Here is a 21,322-nt window from a genome sequence, read left to right as displayed (position 1 = left end):
AAGCTGAAGTTCATCCAAATTGTGCAAAGAGGGATTCCAGTTTTAGTTTGAAAATTTTTCCTGATTCTGAGTGATCAAGAAAGTGGGAATACTGCAAAAAATAGCTAATCATGATGGAAACATTTTTTTCTTAAATCTGCTTTAGGAAAATTCAAGAAAAATTTAAGTTTCTCTGGGGGAAAGGCTTTAAATGGGGCAAACATAACTCTTAAGTACTTCTGCATTCTCCAAGGAAGTCTTCAGAAAATAAAACCCAAATCCTACAAAGAAGTAAACACTTTTAAAAGGTCACAATCAATCTTTCCCTTTGCTGCAATCTATTTTTGTGTTGCAGATCCATTTCACTTATATTTGGTTTTGTTAATTCCAATTTATTTTGATTGTTTCTTAGGTCAACACCCAGAGTGAACACACACACACACACTTCCAATCTTCCTGACATGTTTTATTATAAAGCACTTCAGACAAACTTTGATTCAAAACCAAAATGTTACAATCTGTAAAAGGAAACTATTTTAAAATAGGATTCATAAAGAAAATAAACTGTTCTTAAGCATCAACTTCAGTTGGAGCTCTTAACAAAATCTAAGACAAAACTGATGGGCCAAGAGCTACTAATGTCACATATACTGATAAAGGGGAGACTAAGATGTTACACACAAACCATAGAGCATCTTACTGTTGATAATGGAATAGGAACACTCAATAGTTAATTCTGGCCTGACAAAGCAGTCCAACATTTAAATATTCTTCAGTCTCAAAAGAGACAAACCATTAACATTTCTCATTCAATAACTACGCCAGCCCTGGCTAAGGGTTAAAGCTACTTCAAAGCATGGAACATGATAAGCTTTTCATTTCATGTACTTCTCCTGTTGATCAGCCAAGATTTTTGCTGAGGATTTAGCATCATAGAAAAGTTCATTTATTTCTTCAATATGCTCTTTCTCAATGCTGTCTTTCCCATTAATCTTGGCAAGCAGGTTAGCTGGGGTCAGCAACTGCACAGCATACCTGTGATCAAACAGAGGCAGATGAGTAATTACAATTCAGTGCATCCCAGGGAACTGATGATACACAGAGCTGGGATATTTGCTAGGAAACAGAGCTCTACCAGCAGTATGAGAAAGTCAGCAAGCACCCCAGCTCATTCATTCTTTAAAGAAGAAAACAGGAGCATCACCACTCTTTTTAATGACTGTTAACAGACCATGACATTGTAAAGGAGATGTCTGTCTGCTTCCAACAGTGAGTTATCCTACAGTGGCTTTAGATCCAGTCATGCTGAATAGAAAACTGTGCCCAACTCACCTTAGGGTTGTCTTGGTACCAATTTCCCCTAAGTGGTTTAGAGCTTCTTCACTGATATTAATCCCTTCTGTCTGAGCACGAAGTTTCGTGATCTGTTGGGAAGAGTAAGTGAGGTAAGTGCCCAAACAATTAACATGCCAAATTACTGAACTTTTAATCTGTAAACCGTCAGCTTAGAGGTGAGACATGCTACAAAACAAGATGGTGTGGAGAGTTACCCTGGTGTAACTTATCACTAAACCAGAATTTGTACAATTCTAAGCAAACAGGCAAACAATCTTAAAAAAACTGTTATCACACCAGAAAGGTAAAGTAACACATCTGGACTGCTAACCCTTCACGACAACTCTGCACACTTAGCCAAGTCTATCTACTAATAAGGAGCAGAACATGAGAACTTTTATATAAGAAAATAGAAAATGTATGTTAGAAATTAGTGGCAGCTGAAGGCTTTTGGATAGCTACACCAGTTACTGAATTCTGCAGTGTATCACTGGTGCTGTACAGCAGAGCCCTCCAAAAAGCCCTCCAGAAATCTGCACCCTTTCCTTTGCGGCTCACAACACACTTTTTCTTCAATTGACAAGAAGATAGCAAAATAAATCAAAAAGTTACTTTCTATGATTCACCTATTCCTTCAAGAAGAAAAAAAAATCACTAAGAAGAATCTAATCTTTCAAGAACAGTCTCAGGCTTGTACCAGTTTGAAGATCTTTACAAAGTTGGAGAGGAAGATATCACCAATAAGCCTGAGCATATAAAGCTGTAACAAAAGTGGCACAAGTCTCTCTGTAGTCTGTATTACCAGCTGAGTGATAAGGGGCAGACTGGATAATGATGTTGTGTTGTAGTGCAGAGATAACTCTGGAACTGCAAGCCTCATATAATACAGGTATTTTTCACTTTGGCAGCTTTGTAAACAAGATATCAAGAAGCACTCGTTTAAATTAAAGCCATAAAAATGCACTCAGGGAGCAGAGTAAGAGAGGGGCTTGAAATGGCAGAAAGTTGGTGCTAAGATATGTGCACTGAATATTAGCAATGCTGCTGCCAATTACAATTTCAGGTTGAAGATTTTTTTACCTGTAGATCACCTAGACATCCCCTTCCCTTCATTCAAACACTGCTACTTTGTTCTTCCTCTGCTACAAACAAGGTTTTGAATGTCACATCTTCAACAATGTTTTTTAGAATAACTTTTTATCTAGTAACCTGGTAGAACATTACCAAAGGACTAGGGCCCAAGCCATTAATCCACTTCTTGCTTACATATGCATTTACTATGGAATAGGAAAACAAGTCTTTATCAGGTGAAATACATTAGGAACAAAACATCTCACTTAGAACCTTTAATATCTAAGGCACATATGCAAAAAAGTTTGATAACAACGCCACCTTAAAAGTGGTGTTCACTTTTATTCACCATAAAAGTGAATTTTTCCCCTATTCTAGCTGCACTATGGTTACTGTGTGTCTTGTGTAGAAATGGGATTTCTACTTTATCAACACACACAAAAAATATTTTGAACTGGTTATGAACAAACTTTCAGTAGATACATGACCAGATTCTGTGGTGATAAAAGAATCAATTGTGAAGGCAAAGAGTCTCACACAGAAACATCAGCAGCAGGAATTTCCTCCTAACATGAAAGACAAATTAGAGTAAAAATAAAGAACTAACTTACTTATGGTTTGTTTTTATCCCCACACCAACTGTACTTAGTTAGAAGCCAAAGTTAAGTGCAATAGCTCCTCCTCTTCTCCCATGAGAAGTTGCCATTGAAAAGCCTTAATTTAAGGGCAGATGAGATTATCTGACTATGGGACCTTGATTAATGGGGCTGAGTTTTTGAACTCGGTTTTTACCTTTAGGAAATGCTACTGTGAACACTTCCTTTCCTTCAGCCCTGGGGAGGGTGGAAATGACAGCACTTACCCAGCTCAGAATTCTGAACATCAGCATTCAGAAAGTGTCTTACCTGCATGGTAATACAGCACTAACTACACAGAATTCACTTACACTACAGGGAAATCCAGACAGTCTTTAATACCCCCATGTTGAGTAAAAGTCACACATGAAAATTTGTTTTGTAGACTAAACCTAACTGTATTGTTAAATGACTGGGCTGCTTCTACTGCAATCTACACCACAATGCTTCAAAGTGTCCTTTAGGTACAAAAAAAATCATCATGAGAACAGCTTAGGATATCATCAATGAAAAGCTCCTCAAACCAAGTGAAATGAAGCTTTGCCTCTTCCATAAATGCATCCACATCACCTTGGCACTTTTCCAGCAGCAGGAGACCATTATCTGGCATAACACACTCTTCCACTGACACTATCTCTTAAATAATACAAAGAATTGACATGGTAAACCCTAATGTCTTCTGCATTGTGTCACTTCCCAGCACTGACAGCCTAATGAGAGGGGATCTTTGACAAAATGCATCATAATGGCACCAAGCATTATAATCAATACACAATACATTGTGATGGTCCCACAGGAAAACTTCCAGGCATTTGGAAGGATATCTCTGCAACACTTTCTGGGCTTACATTTCCAAACTTAACTAGGAGCATAAAAATTCTCCCCATTTCAGGAGACAGCCCCAGTAGGTTAAAGCTACAGAACAGGGCACAAAGGCAAAAATGCAGCACATGAGGTTATACTCCTCAATGCTCTCATGTCTCATGTGAGGGAAAAGCCTGAGGTCTGGGACTAAAGATCCTATGATGTGACACTTCATCTTATACAAGTGAAAAAGCACTACCTGCTGAAATCTGCAAACTATGGAAAGCACACTTGTGCAAGAGATTGCTTCAACTAACAGTTCATCCCTTGCTGCAAGTGAGGTGCCACTTTCAGCTCCACATGTGCTTAGCAGCTCCTCAGTGGCTGGGAGTCAGAGAAGCTGTGAGCACAGCTTTAACCAGCTCACTGTACTGACTCCTAGAGAAGCAGGATTTTAACAAGCAGGAAGCTTCTGGCACAAGCCCTGGTGACCAGAGTCAAACATCTCTACAATAACAGAATAGGCAGAAGCTGTGCACAACTCTGGACTTGCAACAAGCTCTTTAAAATCCTGTGCATACCTGCTTCATTTCTTGGGGTGTATAGAGCATGGTTCTGATAATCATGACTCGATCCAGCAGGTCCAATGGTATTCCATGAGGAGACACAATATCCTCTGTGCCTCTAGAGGAGAAACCAAACAGAAAGCAATCAGACACTTCTGTGAGTTCAGTACACTGATTTGGTTAAAATCAGTAAAGAGTGACTACAATAGTTTACAACTGTTGTGTGTCCACAGAGACACACACCCCCTGGGTCAGAGACAGGAAACATTCTGGTCTAAGGCTCATTCCTGATAGTCCCAGGGAAACAAACACTATTGCTGGAGCTCTTAAACTTGCCTCCCAAAATACAGTGAGAGGTGCTTTCTTGTATTGTATCTCACAATACAGCCTTATCTAATGTTCCAAGGAATCCTCCAGCAAGGAACAAATCATTCTTGCTAAGTTGTTTAGCAGTATCAGCAGAAATTATATATACTATAATCCATTTGGACAACCTCCCCTGTTGCTGAGCAAGCCATTCTCTCCCCAGTCCCTCCAGTGAATACTTTGGTGATTTACATTCCATGCCTGCAATCCAGCAAACTGAGAGGTTTAGGTCTCTGTATGAAGGATAGGGCAGGATCTAGATTCCCCAGCCATTTTATTTGTTTGACATACAACACCCAACAGCACAGCCTGCAGACACAGGCACTCCTGGTTTCCCAAGACCACTGTCAATTACTGTGAAGTTGAAAGATACCCAGACTTAATTCAGGAGAATTACACAGATTGCAGTAAAAACAGTGAAGTGCTGGTAAAGAATTACACTTTTAAGTTCAGTGCTAGTATTTAAGTAGCTGCAGCTCTGGCCATGGTTCTCCAGTATTAGATGTCACTATTATATGGGAAATTTCCTTTCTTAAATCACAGATTTTTCTTAACAAGATCTACAGTGAATCCATGCTGACAGATCTCTACTTCCTTTACAAGACAGCTTTTTTATATCTTTGCAAAGACAATGCAGTAATGTCCACCTTAAACATTTTTGAAGGGCTTATCATTCTCACTTCTAAGCAATGCAAACAGAGAAAGATTAACACCAGATGAGCCACTATGAGGGAAATGAAAAGCTGGTTATACAGCTGAATTAAATCAATCCAAAGTATAGCAATCATTGCTAATGACAGCTTGTTTAGACATAATTAGACCTAGCCCACAAACTAGTAGTAGAACTTACAGAAGACTCTGAAATCAGAGGAGAGAACTTTTACTGAACATGCAAAGAATGTATTTTGTGGGTGCAAAATACCAAAGTGAAGTGGAAATGAAAACCAAGTTGGTTGGCAGGACTGAAGAATCACAAGACACCAGACCAAGAGAGCAGGAAAAGGGAGAGGCTGAACTGTGACACACTTTACCAGTCTGAACAAGAAGCTGAAGCCTGATGGCACTAGGATTGCAAGCACTAAAATAATCCAGAAGCAGGAAACAATGGTATTAGAGGTTTGTAGCTCTGGTGCTTTTGATGCCCCTAATGTGCAGGTAACAGATGTATTGAGGTATACAATGACAATGGTATATGCCACAGATCACCCAGAAGTGAAACAATTCAGGAAGTGTCAGAGGAAAGGAGGAATTCCAGTCAGCCTGGTGTTAAATGCTTGTCCCATCATAAAGCTCATGAGCAGCTCTTGAGCACCAATGCAGCTTGCAGAGGATTATCACAGGTGTCAGAGACAAAAGCCTTCTAAGATTGTAACTCTAACGGCACAGCTAATTCCAAGGTTTTTGAACAATGCAAATCCAAGTTTAGACATCATACCTGATAATGCAGTTTCCTCGGTTGGAAGCAAAGATGACAATGGGGGAAATAGAAGATTCCAGTGCTCGGTGCAGGTATGTGAAACACTCAATATCCAACATGTGAACCTCATCCACAAAGAGCACACCTGGCACCAGCTCTGCAATGCCTTGATCAATGTATTTGTTCACCACCTTATTTATCTCTCCTCGAAGTTTGTCTGAGAACAAAAAGAAACTGTTGGTTGTTCTGCTAGTGAACTATAGGTCAGAGGGTAAAGCTTGAAGCAAGGAAAATTCTCCTTGAACTTTTCCATGGTTTGGTATCTTACTGCCACAAGGAAAATACCCGTGACACTAAAATTTTGTGACATTTCATACTATGTTGGGGAGAGATCTGTGCAACAAAGTATTTCTAACTGAAATATTCACACATGAAAATTTGATTGCTGTAGGTTGGTGGAGTCTGGTAGGGGTGGAGAAGTCAAGTCAAACCTAATTTTAAACAAAAAATTTACTGAAGTTTCCAAGCATGACTGAAAAGAACATAAATGAAAGAATTAGATCTTGCTATTCTATTCCAGCAAAGACGTTTTTCACCAAAAAAGAACAAAAAAAAGGCTATATAAGTTTCTGTGAACCTACTGCTCTCAAAGCTATGCCAGACAATACATCAATGTATCTGGTATTAGAATAAGCAAAGCAACCTCTGGGACAGATAAAATACTTGGAAAATCTACCATTCAGTTAGGTACTTAAACAATGAAAGAATGAAATCTTGCTACTCCATTCCAGCAAAGATGTTTTTAACCAAAAAGCAAAAAAAAGGCTATGTAAGGTTCTGTGAACCTACTGCTCTCAAAGCTATGCCAGACAATACATCAATGTATCTGGTATTAGAATAAGCAAAGCAACCTCTGGGACAGATAAAATACTTGGAAAATCTACCATTCAGTTAGGTACTTAAACAGATTTTTATTTAAATTTAGATAGCAACTTAGTGAAGCATCATTTCTTTCAAAGCAAAAAGGAGAGCAATTTGTGTGTAGATACAGTTTTCTCCAAAGAGCTGCAGGTGGGAAGAGCAGCAGTGCATGTGGAGTATCATGTCCTTAGACAGTTGTTATAGAGGTGCCATTTTTCTTCTCCACCAAAATTCAGTATGACTGCTACATCATTTTCTAGAATTTGTGTATTACTTCTGCATTCAGTTTGGCTCTTTGCTGAAAGCCTGAACCTCACACTGTGGCAGGAATGCTGTAGGATGGGCACTAGCATTCTGACCTCTCCCCAGAAAGTGGCCGCAGAGCACTGGATACATTTTACCACTACATAAACAAACCAGTAACTCATTCTGTCTCCAGACACTGCAATTCCAGCAACTCTATCACTGCTTTTGGAAATCTGAGTATTTATGAATATTATGTATGCATTATGTATTATGTATGCATTAAATTTAAATATATTAACTCTATTTTTAATCCTTTTCTATCTGGAAAACACATAATCTCAAAATGCCATACAGGTTTCATACCAGTAATTTCAGTTTTCTTAGGTTTCATCAACTGTCCCATCATAGAAAGGATGTCTTGTCCTCCCTAGGAAAAGAAAGTGATAGATCAGCTTTGAGATTATGTAGTAAGCACACACCTTGGGAATTTTATAGATCAGGAGCTGGTTAAAGAAGTTGTTTCTTAATACTTTATAGAAGCAGTCTTTCATAATCTGTCAAAGTTTAGGCCATCTCACCACAGGAGTACTCTAAACATAATCACCTAGCTATCCCCTCATTCTTGCTCATTTGTAGAGCATAAAAAATCAAAATGAGATATCCTCTCTTGAAAAAACTGTCACAGAGGAACTCTGAAGGAATGAAATTGTCAGGGAACAAGAGACTTGGATTGCCTGCATGCACAGTAGGTGTTCAGCCTATCAACACAGGAAGAACGATTCTAAATTTTATAACTTTTTAATACCATTATTTTTATAAAACAATTTTTTGCAAATTATTTTGAAATTGTATTTTGAAATTTGTATTGTTTTACTGTAGGGATTCCAGCTTTTAAACTTGTTAGTGACTTCTGGTTTTGACACAGATAGAATTCCCTCAAGAGTGGATTTATGTTAAGACACAGCAAGGAATAATTCTTCTATTTTCTATTTCTCTTTTGCTGCAACACATGCAGAGCCCTACTGAAATTCACAAAAAAGTTTAACAAGTGGCTATGAAACATTTCTGAAATAAGTAAGAACATCAAAACAATCCACAGCAGTCAAAAATACTTAAAACACCTTTTATCACAGTCCTTGCAGTTTCCATTTCATGGTTATAAAACCATAAACTGCAGAATATATTAATCTGCATTCAGAACTTCCATTAAATGAAATTATGCAGGTCTGGCTGCTGCTACCTCACACCTGCAGGCAGCTTTCCTTCTAGAGAGAAAGCAATAATCTCTTTTCCTGGTCAGAGAAACAGCTCACAATGCTCTTTTTCTGCAAGTGATGGGGCACAGTGCTGGAGGGAAAGAGAGCAGGGTCTGGACTTTGCATTAACTGTGAAGGTGGTGGATCCCAAATACCTGTGTGGAAGCTGTTCTACAACTCCCAGACTGCTCTCTGCAGTGCTAGGAGTGTTATGCTGACCAGTATTCCATGACCAGGGGCATGAATTCTAAGGAAGCAACTGCTTTAACCTCTTTAACCTCCATGGCAGGGCCTGAAGCAGCCAGCTGCAGCATGACCTCCCTGAGGAGAGCTAGACTGGCCTTCCAGGTGTGACACCTACTGCTCCTCCTACAGTGCAATCTTTGAGGGTGAGTCAGCTCAACTTCCTACATCTCAATTATTCTGGTAACATCACATCTATCTCAAGTAATTTTTCTGTAAAGACTTCATCTGTGAAGTCAGATACCTGAGGTCGAGCATTGGCCACATCCAAGTCATGCAGGGTGACATCCTGAATAATTTCCTTTTTCTTGTGCACATCACCTTTTGGCAAGGGAACATACTCTTCAGCTTCAAGGTCAAATTCTGTAGCATAGATATCACACCTGCCTTGCCTCTGAGGAACAAAAAAAAGAAACCCAGGTATAGAATTAATTTCAGTGCCAAAACCTTGAGTGACAAGAATTTGATAACATGGTTAGTTCACAATTCCAGTTCTGAAAAGGTTCAGCTGACAATTCAGACATCCCACTCCCTGCTTAGCAACAGGCATACCCTATCTGCTGATCAAAGCTCAAAAACTCTGTTGAGAAACACCTGATATTTTCAGTGGTAACAATATTCTACTCCTCTCTCCCTTTCTTTTACCATATGCAATTCTTGCTAAAGGACAAATCCAGCAGATTAACCAGAGATTGGGAGAACCTCCTTTGTAGGTAGGTGATTTATTATGATAGAAAATATTATGCTCATCCATTAAACAGCAAGTATCACTATACACTTTCTAAATCAGATATGAAAAGAATGCTAACTAATGCAGTATTCCCTTCTACATGTATATATCTTGTGGAGAAAATATCAGAGCGATAAAAGAAAGATTAAATACGCTGCACATGTCAGCCTGAAAATGACTAAAGTTGTTTGGTTCTTCCCCTCTTCCCTTAAAGATGCCTTGATCTTACAGAAAAAAAAAACTCATCCAGACAGCATCAGTGATAGCTTCCTTGCCAGATGACCTTAATTGTGAACCAGATCTCCACATCCTTTGGGTGTAAAAGAGACTTTTCTCTCCCGATAAGGAAAGCACTGGGCTCTTTTTAAAATTTCCATGTAACCATATCATGTCAGTTAAGGTTAATAAATCAGAGAACCTTCTGACAAAGGCAGAGAAAGGTCTGCAAAAAACATACACCTGCATAAAAGTACAGAACTTTTCTTTTACCTTGACAGCTCCACTGTTTGCTTCAATATAAATAACGTCGCCAGTTTCCACTCGCTCCTTCTGCAAGCTCTCAAAAATGCTCGGGTCCAGCTGGAGACAAGCAAACAGCACAGTTGATCAAAACAGCTCCATATTGTTATGGTAATCAAGGTAAAGAAATTCAGTTTGAAGCTCACTCCCATCAGATGAAATTAAACTGCAACTCACCCTGACAATACCTCTAGGACTTTATAAAGTTGTAACGTTTGGAGTAGGGATAGCGAATAAATGTGGAAGATGCACAAAACTTACTGTCTTACAAAAAAAATCTTCTATCCAAAAGGAAGTGACAGTGCCAGAAACATAATGGTACCAGCTACAAAACATAGCTCTGAGTAATGTGACAATGTATTTATACCTAAGAAACAGTAGTTCTCCAGCTTTCTAGGAAAACTTTTATAAAAAATCTGGCTATAGCATTGAATATATGAATCAATGTTCCTTGATTTCTTGAGTCCTTATCCTCTGTGGCGCTCTGTGAGGGAGAGTGGGTGTGGAATATATTAGATGCCTTTGTTTCTCCTGGTACATGTTTATTCGCTTTTGCTCTTCATTTCCTTGTTTTCAGAGTGAACAAATGAAAGATGATACTTAACAACAGAGACAGCTTTTAGTTCTCTCCAAGTCTGACAGGGAAATTGAATGGAGACAAGAAAACAAAAGCAAAGTGGGCCTGAGCTGGCAACACACCAGCTCAATTTCCAGTTTTCTATCAAATATTCACTAGAGCATGACACCCCATGTAGAAAGAAAAGATGTGACAGAAAGAATAATTTATATTTAAACAGGCAATATTTCCCAAGCCATCCTCAAAAATTTGCTTCCAGACAATCACGAGAACAATACCAAACAATGCCTTTCTTGCATGTTTATTACCATGAACATTAATTTATAGCCAGGGTCAGAGTGTATCACAGACTGAGACAGAATGAAGCTGATTGCCAACTCAGCCCATTTTTTGTGGTACTTGCATAGCCAGGATCAGAGGGTATCACAGACTGAGACAGAATGAAGCTCAGATTGCCAACTCAGCCCATTTTTTGTGGTACTTGTCATTTACAAAATTGCATCAGGATCTCTTTCTATTAAAACTCATTTTTTAACTCCTTGAAGACATACAGGTGAGTGCTGCCAAAGAGAGAAACAGCAGCTGCTAACCAAGTGATGATGGGTTTATCTCCTATTTCAATTAGTAGGACGCAAGACCAATATCTAAATATTCTACATAAAGCAGATCAACAGTCAGGATAAAGTTGTCTAGCCAAAGAAAGCAGCCTCCTGGCAGCCCCACTTGACAGAGACAGGGATCAAGAGCTTAAAATGGAAATAAGAAGTGCTAAAAATAGAAGCTACAAACCCAAAATACTTAAGGAAATCTCTGAGACTCTACCACACATACCTTCAGCTGTTTGGTTCCCTTTGCAGTTTTGAGTCCTATAATTACGTGGCTGATGGTTTTGCCATATCCCCCCATAGGATTCTCAGTCTCACAGGGAGTCAGTTCTGTGACTTCTCCTTCATAAACTTCCTTGGTCTCTTTAATCCTCAACCCTGCAAGAAATTGTTTTAAATATCTTCAGTATACACTTATGAGTCTGCTACCTTACTGTCAACAAAATCCAATGTATTGTTAGGGTGCATTACATTTCATGGTAATGTTTTACTTTTAAAGACAGAAAGCTGAATTATTGTTCTCTTCAATATTAAGTGAGACTATTCATCCTGTGCATCAGAATGAAAGCTCAGGCAAGTTCTGACTGGCTAAGAAGTTTATTAAATTTTCAGAAATTACTTTCTTCTATTCTTATTATTAGTTCTTGAAGCAAATGTTAGGATTCTCTGCCTCTTTTGCCTCCCACAAAGAGGGAATTTGCTTGATTTGCTCCCTGTGCTAAAGCCAGAAACACAGAACATCTTCTGAAACCAGTGACATTAATATGAGATTTACACAATTTTTGGACCATCAAAAAAGCCCTGCAAAGTTAACAAAAATACTGAAGAAAAAATTAACTTCATAAAAAACTATATTTTAGCAACTGAGTTAAAAATATAACACAAATTGATTAACAGGTACTGTGCTAGAACATCATAAAATTACTAAAGGGTTTATGTATAATTTTAAGTATTTTTCCAGTTAATAGCAAAAGGTGAGCTAGATAAAATTTAAAATAATTTACAATAGCTGAAAATTACATCCTCACTTTGTTATTTTTTCAGACAGCCAACCAATCATCAGAATATCTGGCTATCTTCTGTTCTAATCACAATTACTGTGATTTTTAAATTGAAAAATAATATAGAGCTGAAGACATTTACAGGCAGACTGTTTCAAAGCAAACCCACTATCATCACCACCACCACTACAATTATGTATGTGCTAACTACACAGAAGTTCAAAGAATCCACATCTGAAGAAACTCCATGAAGTATTTTATGAGACACACATGCCATACCAAAAAGAATGAATGGGCTGTAACAAGATATGAGGAAGTCATCCTGCCCAGTCTGAGGGTATTGTGACTTTATAAACCTTTGCTTGTTCCGTAACTTTTCATTTTGCTTTGAAATAGATCAGACACTTCACCAGTAATTTTGAGCTGCTGATAGAGGCTATAAAGAACTGACAAATATGGGTCTGTCTCCCTCTACTGGGCCCAAATTCAGACCAGGATCTGAAATGTGAGAAAGCCTAACTGCGAATAACATGACAAATTCTTGGTAAGAAATGTTTGCTTTCTCTTACTTCAGATGAGATAAAAAGTTGCGTATGAAGTTAATTTCAGTAATTTTTAAAATGTTCTTCAGGTATGCCAAAACACCAGACAGAAATTATTGAACCTCTGAGTTAAAAAACTGACCTAGACAAGACTGCACCACACTGGTCCATAAGCAACAAGTGTGAAGCAATATGGGAATCTGCACACTGAAACTGCAATTGCCACAAACTGGACCAGGTCATGCTTGTCCTCTCTGTTTTGCTTTAAACATCCAGCACAAGCTCTACCCTGCTCTGAAAAAGTGGCAGCCTGTTTGTGTTTGGGGTATGATTTGTATGCTGCTGAAGCATGCAATGAATCTTCCAGTTCTGTTTCATCTGGAAAGAATCCAGTTCATGTGCTCATTCTGCACAACGCAAGTCAAAGCCAAGTCAGCGAGGGCAAACCCAGGGATTTGCTTCAGAAGCCTTCCTCTAATCCAGACTAATGTGCTCCTAGAGAGGTGTCTGTAGAAAATACTCACAGATGAACATGCTCTGGACAAAGGCAACTGATGCTTTGAACTTGCTGTTTATAATCCTTTGATTTCAAATTAATATGTATGTATCAACTACAAATTTCATTCTCAGAGGAGTTCTTAGAGAGATCTTCCAAATCAGACAAAATCCAAGGCAGCAATTGTGGGCTGTTTGATGCCTTGGTTCAACAGCACTCCATGGAGCTGAACAGGGCTTGCTGAACCCATTGGCAGGCACAGTTTGGCAACACAAGGAACAGTTACACCACTGAAGTGGCTACTGCAGCAGTTATTTCTTACTGCACCTGAGCTCTTACCATCATTAGCTGCTATCATCATCCTCACCAGGTGCTAATGAGCTCTATACTGGATTAATCTCTCCCAGGTCACATTTCTTTTAACCCATACAACAATGTGATCTCCTTATTTCCCACTCTGTCCTTTTAGGTTTGTTACATATTGTAACCTCTCTGCTGCATCCCAAACACTACTTGGCCAGGAGACCATGTTGAGACCATGTTAAAAGACTCAACAATAAAAAATCTGTAAACTCAGAGTAACTCCTACTTTCTTATAAAGTGATCTAAACCAGTCAGACTGTAGTTTCCAAGGAAAAAAAACCCCAACCATTCAGTAAAAGATTTAATGTTAACATCTCTGATATTTTTTAAAAATTCAGGTGGCTAAACTACCCTTGAAAGCAAAATGCATGATACGAGCAGTGATGATGTACACAGAACCTGCTACCAAGGAGACATACAAACAAAACTCAATAAAACCTAAATTAATACTTTCAAGTACTGATGGACGTGTGAGCTGAAGCTTCCCTTGCACCCAGACTCAACTACACTGCACAGAACAATTTTTTTTTTAAATGCACCCTTGTAAAATATTTCTTTACCAAGCAGGGGAGCTAAAACCTACCCAAGATTAATACCCAACTGGAAAGTCTTTAGTTATAAGAAATGGTGGTTACTAGTACAGTAAAATAATTCAGAGAATTTTTTTTTTTACACATAAAAATATTCAATAAAGGCTGTGTTATGAACATGTGACATGGAATTCAACAGAAAGGAATAAAAGAAGTTCCATCTTTCATTAACGCTAATATTTGTTTAGAAGTGTCTCTCTGTTGACATTCAGGGAATGCAGGGAACTAACAATGTAGCTGGCTGTTAAATCTCTGCTATCTCTACAACTGACAACATGGATGGCATAAGTTCCACCTGCAGGTTCAGGTTTCCAAACCTCTGACAGGGAACTTCATCACATCAAGGAAATTTTGCAGACTACTGAGGCTTCCCTCCCCCAGGCCCTGCCAGTTTCATGGTAACCAGAAGACCAGAAACTACTGAGAGTTGTTTTTTTATAGAAGTCAATGGAATACTTTTGTTTCACTGAAGAACTGAGAGACTTCTTCACCCTGCTGCTGCCAGATGAAGCCCAAGAGGAAACATGGCACTGAAACAGGAAAATTATTGTTAATATGTTCAGGACTAAAATCAACTGGGCTCTCTCTAGCAAATCTCACACAAACCAAGGCCACTTCTATCTGCATTTATCAGCTGTCAGCAGCAGCTGTGTAAGAGATTTTAGATAGTCACTGAGGCTGTGCTGCAAATTAAACCAATTTACATCAAAGTTGTAAATGCACCATAGAACTGAGGAAGACATTAAGTTACAGTGTTTATTTAGTTGGCATGGAACCTTCTCTGTGCTCACTGGAACAGTAAGGCAGGCTAATGCTGCTGTTTGGGAGCCCCTGGTTAAGGCTGTTTATTTAGTAGGGTAAAATCAATAGAACAAAAAAACAGGAGGAGCATTTTTCGGTCTACAAGTATTTCTGCTAACGTAAGAAACCAAAAATTATTTTTTCTTTCAGCTTTATTCAGTCACAGGCAAAACAGAGAGGTGAATGTGGATGATGAGAGAATCTGGTGAAGTATAAACAAAAATACAATAATTAAATTACAGTCTGTAAACAGAAAACCTGAGTCCACTAAGTGTGAAAGGGATTCACTAAATTAGGATCACCACTGAAGATAAGCACATAAAAATCTGAAAACAGTTTGACCACTATAAAGTTTTTCCTTTATGGATGACTGGGAAAAAGCAAAGCAAGTATCATGCAAACACTGAATTCTTCTTTTCCTGAAACTTACCAATTGCACGTCGGAAGTTTTCCATCAGAACTTCTGTTTTCTTGATCTCAGTGGAATAGACCTCACTTCCAACCATAGGACAAAAAGGAACTTTGCTTCCCAGCTCCTGAGCAATAGCTAAAGCCAAAGCAGTCTTTAAATGGGAAAAAAAAAAAAAAAAAACCAAACCAAACCAGACATTAATTTAAGAGAATTAAGAAACTATTCTTATTGCACAAAGTTAACTTTCCTCATTGTATCACCTTCTACACATCAACTACCCATTTAATAGTAAGACTACTCTGTCTGACATGTATTTCTCACATATAACAACCTTCCTCCAACACAGGTGCCCTTGGCCAAAGACCTTTAAAAAAACCCTGAAAACACAAAACTGGGCATTTGAATTTGACAGATGACACAGATGTCAAAAATAAATAAATAGCATGGGGAAAAAAGTAAACCAAGCAAAAACTATTCTGGCTTTTAATATAAAAGTAACTTCTAAAACTTTTTCAGAGCCCTTGTTACCTATGTGTTTAGTAACCTACAAGAGGTGGTTTCACCTTAAAGATGCTGAACACACCACTGGGTACTGCCAGTGTCAATGGCACCACAAAAGTTAAAATATCAATTAGAAAACTACATGAATACATTGATTGAAAACAGATTCTGATATATGAAAACATTTTGTAACCGCTACTCTGAAACGGTTTTGACAAATTAAAACAGATTTGGAAATACTTCATTTTATAACAAAATTGAAAAATAATACCTTGCCAGTTCCAGGAGGTCCTGCCAACAGCACTGCTCTGCCAGCCATTTTTTTGCTTTTGATTAGCTCCACTATAACCCCACATGCCTGTAAGTTAAATAAGTATTTATATTGTTAACACAAGTATTGCTATAGAATCTTTTGTTTCAATGTTAGTTGAAGTGTTTAGAAATAACAGGTTCAACAAAAAGTAAATATTTTAATTTCATGCACACAAAAAGAAAGACAATATCAGGAAAATGTGCTTTCTACAATCATTTTATCTGACCCAGACATTAAAAACCACAGAAAATGAAACTCAATCTGTGAGCCTCGGCTCCTTTTCCCTCCCACAGTCCGAAGCACAGGGAGAGAGGTTTAAAAGTAAAGCAAGAGGATCTCGCTGCCTGAGCCGCAGATCCTCTACAGATCTTTCACAGCCAGGTTGGGGAGGCTCCGATCAACCTGGTCCAGTGGGAGGTGTCCTCAAGACCCCTTCCAAACCAAACCAGCCTGGCACTCTGATGGTTTCATCCGCCCTCCCATCCCTGCGTGCACCAAACCCGCTGGCTTTGGAACCTGGCACTCTGACGGTTTTATGCAGCCCCCCGCACTGAAGCGGATGCTCCCATCCCTGCGTGCACCAAACCCGCTGGCTTTGGGTCGGCTCCGTTGCCTCTGACACCCCCATCTCCACGCCGACACCGGGCAGACCGCCACCGTCCCTGCGCCGGGCAGGAGCAGAGCAAGCACGGCCCCGACCGGCCCCAGAGCGCCTCACGGGGCAGCAAACACACGGAGCGCCCCGGGCACGGCTCCCACTCGCTGTGGGAGCTGCTCACACAGCCCGGGCACGGCTCCCACAGCCCCAGCACGGCTCCCACAGCCCGGGCACGGCTCTCCCTCGCTGTGGGGGCTGCTCACACGCCCCGGCCCGGCCCCGCGCTCACCTCCCGCGCGTTCTCCTGCCCCACGAGCCCAGCCCCCGCCGGCTTGGCGGCGCCGCTCTCGTCCAGCCCCAGCCCCTTGACATGGCTGTGGGCGGCGATGCGCTGCGTCTTCGAGGTGCTCTTCACCTCCTCGATCTTCATGGCGGGCAGGGCAGGGCAGCGGCAGCTCGGGCCCGGCCGCCCCGCGCTCCTCGCACGCGGCCCGCGCGTTACCGGGGCTCCCAGCGCGCGCCGGCGCGCCCCGCCCCCGCCCCGCCATTGGCCCCCGCCGCGGCGCTCTCGGCGCTGATTGGGCGCGGGGCCTGCCCGTCAGCCGAGGGGGCTCAGGGTTTTAGGGTCCGCCCGCCCGTTTCCGCGTGCGGCGCTGCGCGGACGGTCCGGGCGGGCGCGGGGGCTGCGGAGGAGCAGGGCCGGGAAGGAGGGCGGCGGCGCGGGGCTGTCCCGGGAGGCGCTCAGGGAAACGCTGGACGTGGCACTCGGTGCCGGGCTCTGGATCGGAACGTGGTGACCCGCCACCCTATGATCTCGGAGGTCTCTTCCAACCTGAGTGGTTCTGCGATTCTCTGAGTCGGAGAGGCGAGCGGAGCCCAGCTGGATTTGGAACCAGCTCCTTCTTGCTCGCAGCTTTCTGGCCCTGCAGCACCATGAGCACTTCATTTCTTTCTTTCTGCAGTCCGATGTGGCGCTGGAGCCAGTTTGTCCTGCTGGGGGATGCTGGCTGTCCCTGCCTCGCTGTCCTGTCCCCTGCCCGCCCACAGCCGCTGGCAGTGCCCCAGCAGCCCTGAGCCTTACCAGAACCTCGGCTGCTTTAGCTCACAAAAATCATCTGAGGCTTTCCAAGGGTGCTGCTAAAACCTTGTCAAAGATTCACAGGATCGTTAAGGTTGGAAGGGACTGGTGGAGACCACCTAGTCCCACTCCCCTGCCAAGGAAAGGGGGCTGGTGTCTCTCTATATCTATGGGAAGAGTCCCCTGTCTGTTTTTTGTGGGAGAGATCACAACATCTACAAACAAATTGAACTAGCTGGAACTGTAGGCTCCCAGATCCCATCTAAAATTCCACTGTCAGTGATCTCCATGTTAAGCTTTCAAACCCTCACAGCAGAATCAGCACCAAGCCCCAGTCAGGAGCTGTAACAGCCTGGAGGCTGTAGCACAATGAAAGTACAATTTTAATACTGACCTGCAGAAAACGTGATTAAAATTATTTGGGTTTGTGATTATACTAGAAAAGGACACCTCAATAGAAATAAAAGTAAAAACACCTGCTCGGTGTTGCTCATTGAAAGACAGGACTCTTCCCATAGCTAGAGAGAGTTTTCTGTGATTATAAAGCCGTGTTTGTGTCTGCAGTGTTTAAAGCCAGTGGATTAATGTGGTTTGAGGCAGCACTGCTGTCTGGTGCCATCCTGGCTTTCCTGTGCACTGCCAGGGGGGTTGCAAAAGCAGTCCTGTGACAGCACAAACTCAGAGAGCTGTTTTAGGGAGGATGGGAGTTATGGTTCTATTTGCAAAAGCCCAGTGAACCATATGCATGCTATTCATTCCCTCTTTGTTCAAGAGCTTCCATTAGTTTTGTTATAAATGTAATTTGGCAAAGAAAAGACTTTGCTTATTGTTGCTTGCATTTTCTGTTAATTGTTCTGTCAGTTTATATTTACATACTCTAGTTTAAATTTGTAATTACAATATAATTGCACACATGTGTGGTTCAGCACCTTTGTAAGGGTATCCTGCTATCCAACTGTGCAGCTAAGAATTTTTGACTAACGAATATGAGCTAGTCTTTAAATAATTAGAAAAGTGTGTATGTCATTAGGCTCTCTACACCCTCTCAGGGATATATTAGTCGCAGAATACAAACACCTAATGGTAGTGAGCTGCAGACTTTTTCCTTTGTAAAAGACCAAATATACAACTTTGATTTCTCCAGTGCATTAAACTGCCGCAAGTGCTGTGGGTAAGTCTGGTCAGAGTTCAAGTTTCTGCCAGTTCTGGAAGAATAATTAGCAAGTCTGGTAAGGGCTCTGAAGGCAGTGGTGTTGCTATCAAGGGGTTCAGGCTAGGTATGACCCTCCTTCTCAAAAGGGTGAAATACATAATAATTTGTTAACTTAGACTGAAACTTGTCCATATGGTCCATGTTATCTTGTTTGATGTTGCAACAAGACCTGCATTTGAGATTATGGCATTTCAAAGTCTATTTAATAATATTTGCTTATTTATTTTTGGTGAAATTTAATATACAGGAATGTAGATGGCAGGAATAGAGAATTGCTGTTAATCTTCACTGTGACTTGGAGGAAGGATAGAAATATTCTTTGTCTATAAAAATCAGATATGCTACATAAGATTCTTTAACTTTGGAAATACTAATTAGAGATTTTTCCTGCTTAAAGTGGATAAGAGAGAATGTTAATTGTTTGTCTACAGCAATAAGATGTCTCAAACCAGAATTTAGAGCCTAAAACTTCTGTCTGCTAGTGACCATTGCTGTTCAGTAAATAAAATCTGCTGCCACAATGAAAGTACAATTTGAATATTGACCTGCAGAAAATGTGATTAAAATTATTTGGGTTTGTGTTTGTAGTAGAAGAGGATACCTCAATAGAAATAAAAGTAAAAAACAGTTTGCTGGATAAATGCAAGGCTGGCTTCTCCCTCTTACTTGCTCACAGGTATTACTTAACTGTGCCAAGTTTGCCATTGCTCATTGTATTGATTGTCTTACTTACTCGTATGCTCTTTGAGCGTTGTCCTAAAGCTGCAGTTAAAGAGGGGAAAAAGAGGACATTCAGATGAGGAAAAATAAACAATAATCCTTTAGACCACACAGGATTAATTGTTTATTCCCCAGGAAGAGCAGAGTACAAGTGGAACTACTGTATATCATCATTGTATATCATCTTTTATAGCTGGTGGCTTGTGTTGTGATACATCAGTACAAGGAAATATAAAACCTCAACTTTTACATTATTTTCTGTGATTTTTTAAACTAGGTACTGTATTAGAGAGGGAGGATAAAATAATTCAATTGCAAAGCATGAGTCTTCTTCCTCCTTTGTCCAAGCCACCAGATGGAACATAGGCCGGTTGTACAACCATCCTGCCCAGCTCGTTCTACGGATGCTTTGAGTATAATTTAATATTTCACTAACCAGCTAACCAGAAAAAATATCACTGACACTCTGAACTGTTATTCCCCAGGTTTAACCCACTCATTTTACCAAGGTTTCTTTTGCCCCCTGGTTTGAGGTCTTCTGTTTGGCACAGATGTCATGCGATACCCGAGCTGGGAGCTGGAGACTCGAGAGCTGTTTTCCTAGACTAAATGTTTGAGGTTACAGGACGTAGGCTAGTTTCACATAAGCTTTCAAATTTCAGTGGGACATGCTGAATCCTGAAACTGTCAAATAGTGTATTATTTTTGGAGTGAGAGAGAGTATGTGTGTGTGTGTGTGTGTGAATGACCTTTACATTTTTACCCTATCCCAAAAGTCTGACTTCCTGCCCTTTCTCCCATGAGTCCATAAACTTTAGCATTAAAGTGAACATGTTTTAAGGAAGAAATTCCATACAGGAGAGAATAACTGGGATGGAGAATGGTTTATTTATGGGAAAACAAGGAAAACAGCTAAATGGTACAAATTTTGGAAGGGATATAGAAAAATCTGGGATTCTCTCATTTTGCCAGGTTCCCCTCTCCCTCTTAGTAATACCAAGACCTTCTTGTAGGGGTGGGGAGTGGTGGGGATAGTGGCCATGTCTTGTTCTGTTCCCTGCAAAAGAAGCTGATTATTTTTCTACTCTTCAAAGGAATAGGAGTGATGTGTCCTACCGAATGCCACACCTTAATTTCCAAATTTGTAATTAATTTTAAAACTTTGTAAGCTAACAGAATGGACCTTTCTAAATGCTGAATAAAAGTGCTTATGTCAGTCTTTATCATATTTCTTCTTTGACATCGGTGATTAAATTTATTAATTTCACACGTACAATGTGCATTCTAATAATTCCTCAAGTGATGTGTGGCAAAATCAGATCCACAGGCTTTAAAACCCTGGAGACAGAGGTGTGATCTCAGTGGTAACAACAAAGGTGTAGGCACTGAGGTTTTTTTCTTCCCTCTACAGAAGAGTAACTGCT

General features: G+C 40.4%; 1 protein-coding gene across 1 annotated transcript; it reads right to left on the bottom strand.

Moving 5' to 3' along the window:
* Nucleotides 1-424: 424 nt before the first annotated feature.
* RUVBL1 (RuvB like AAA ATPase 1) lies at nt 425-17,419 on the bottom strand. The gene is made up of 11 exons (XM_039695379.1): nt 17,177-17,419; nt 16,248-16,334; nt 15,494-15,626; nt 11,497-11,648; nt 10,059-10,148; nt 9,084-9,233; nt 7,704-7,767; nt 6,192-6,390; nt 4,406-4,508; nt 1,312-1,403; nt 425-1,014 (listed from the first exon to the last, which is right to left on the bottom strand). The coding sequence occupies exons 1-11, from the start codon at nt 17,315-17,317 to the stop codon at nt 855-857; spliced, it is 1,371 nt and encodes a 456-aa protein (XP_039551313.1). The 5' UTR covers nt 17,318-17,419; the 3' UTR covers nt 425-854.
* Between the last annotated feature and the right edge of the window lie 3,903 nt (nt 17,420-21,322).

The sequence above is a fragment of the Passer montanus genome, unplaced genomic scaffold (assembly GCF_014805655.1).
Source record: "Passer montanus isolate IOZ18808 unplaced genomic scaffold, ASM1480565v1 scaffold9, whole genome shotgun sequence".
Classification (NCBI taxonomy): Eukaryota; Metazoa; Chordata; class Aves; order Passeriformes; family Passeridae; genus Passer; species Passer montanus.
The sequence above is the reverse complement of the archived record's forward strand: the minus strand, read 5'-3'. Positions and strand labels throughout refer to the sequence as shown.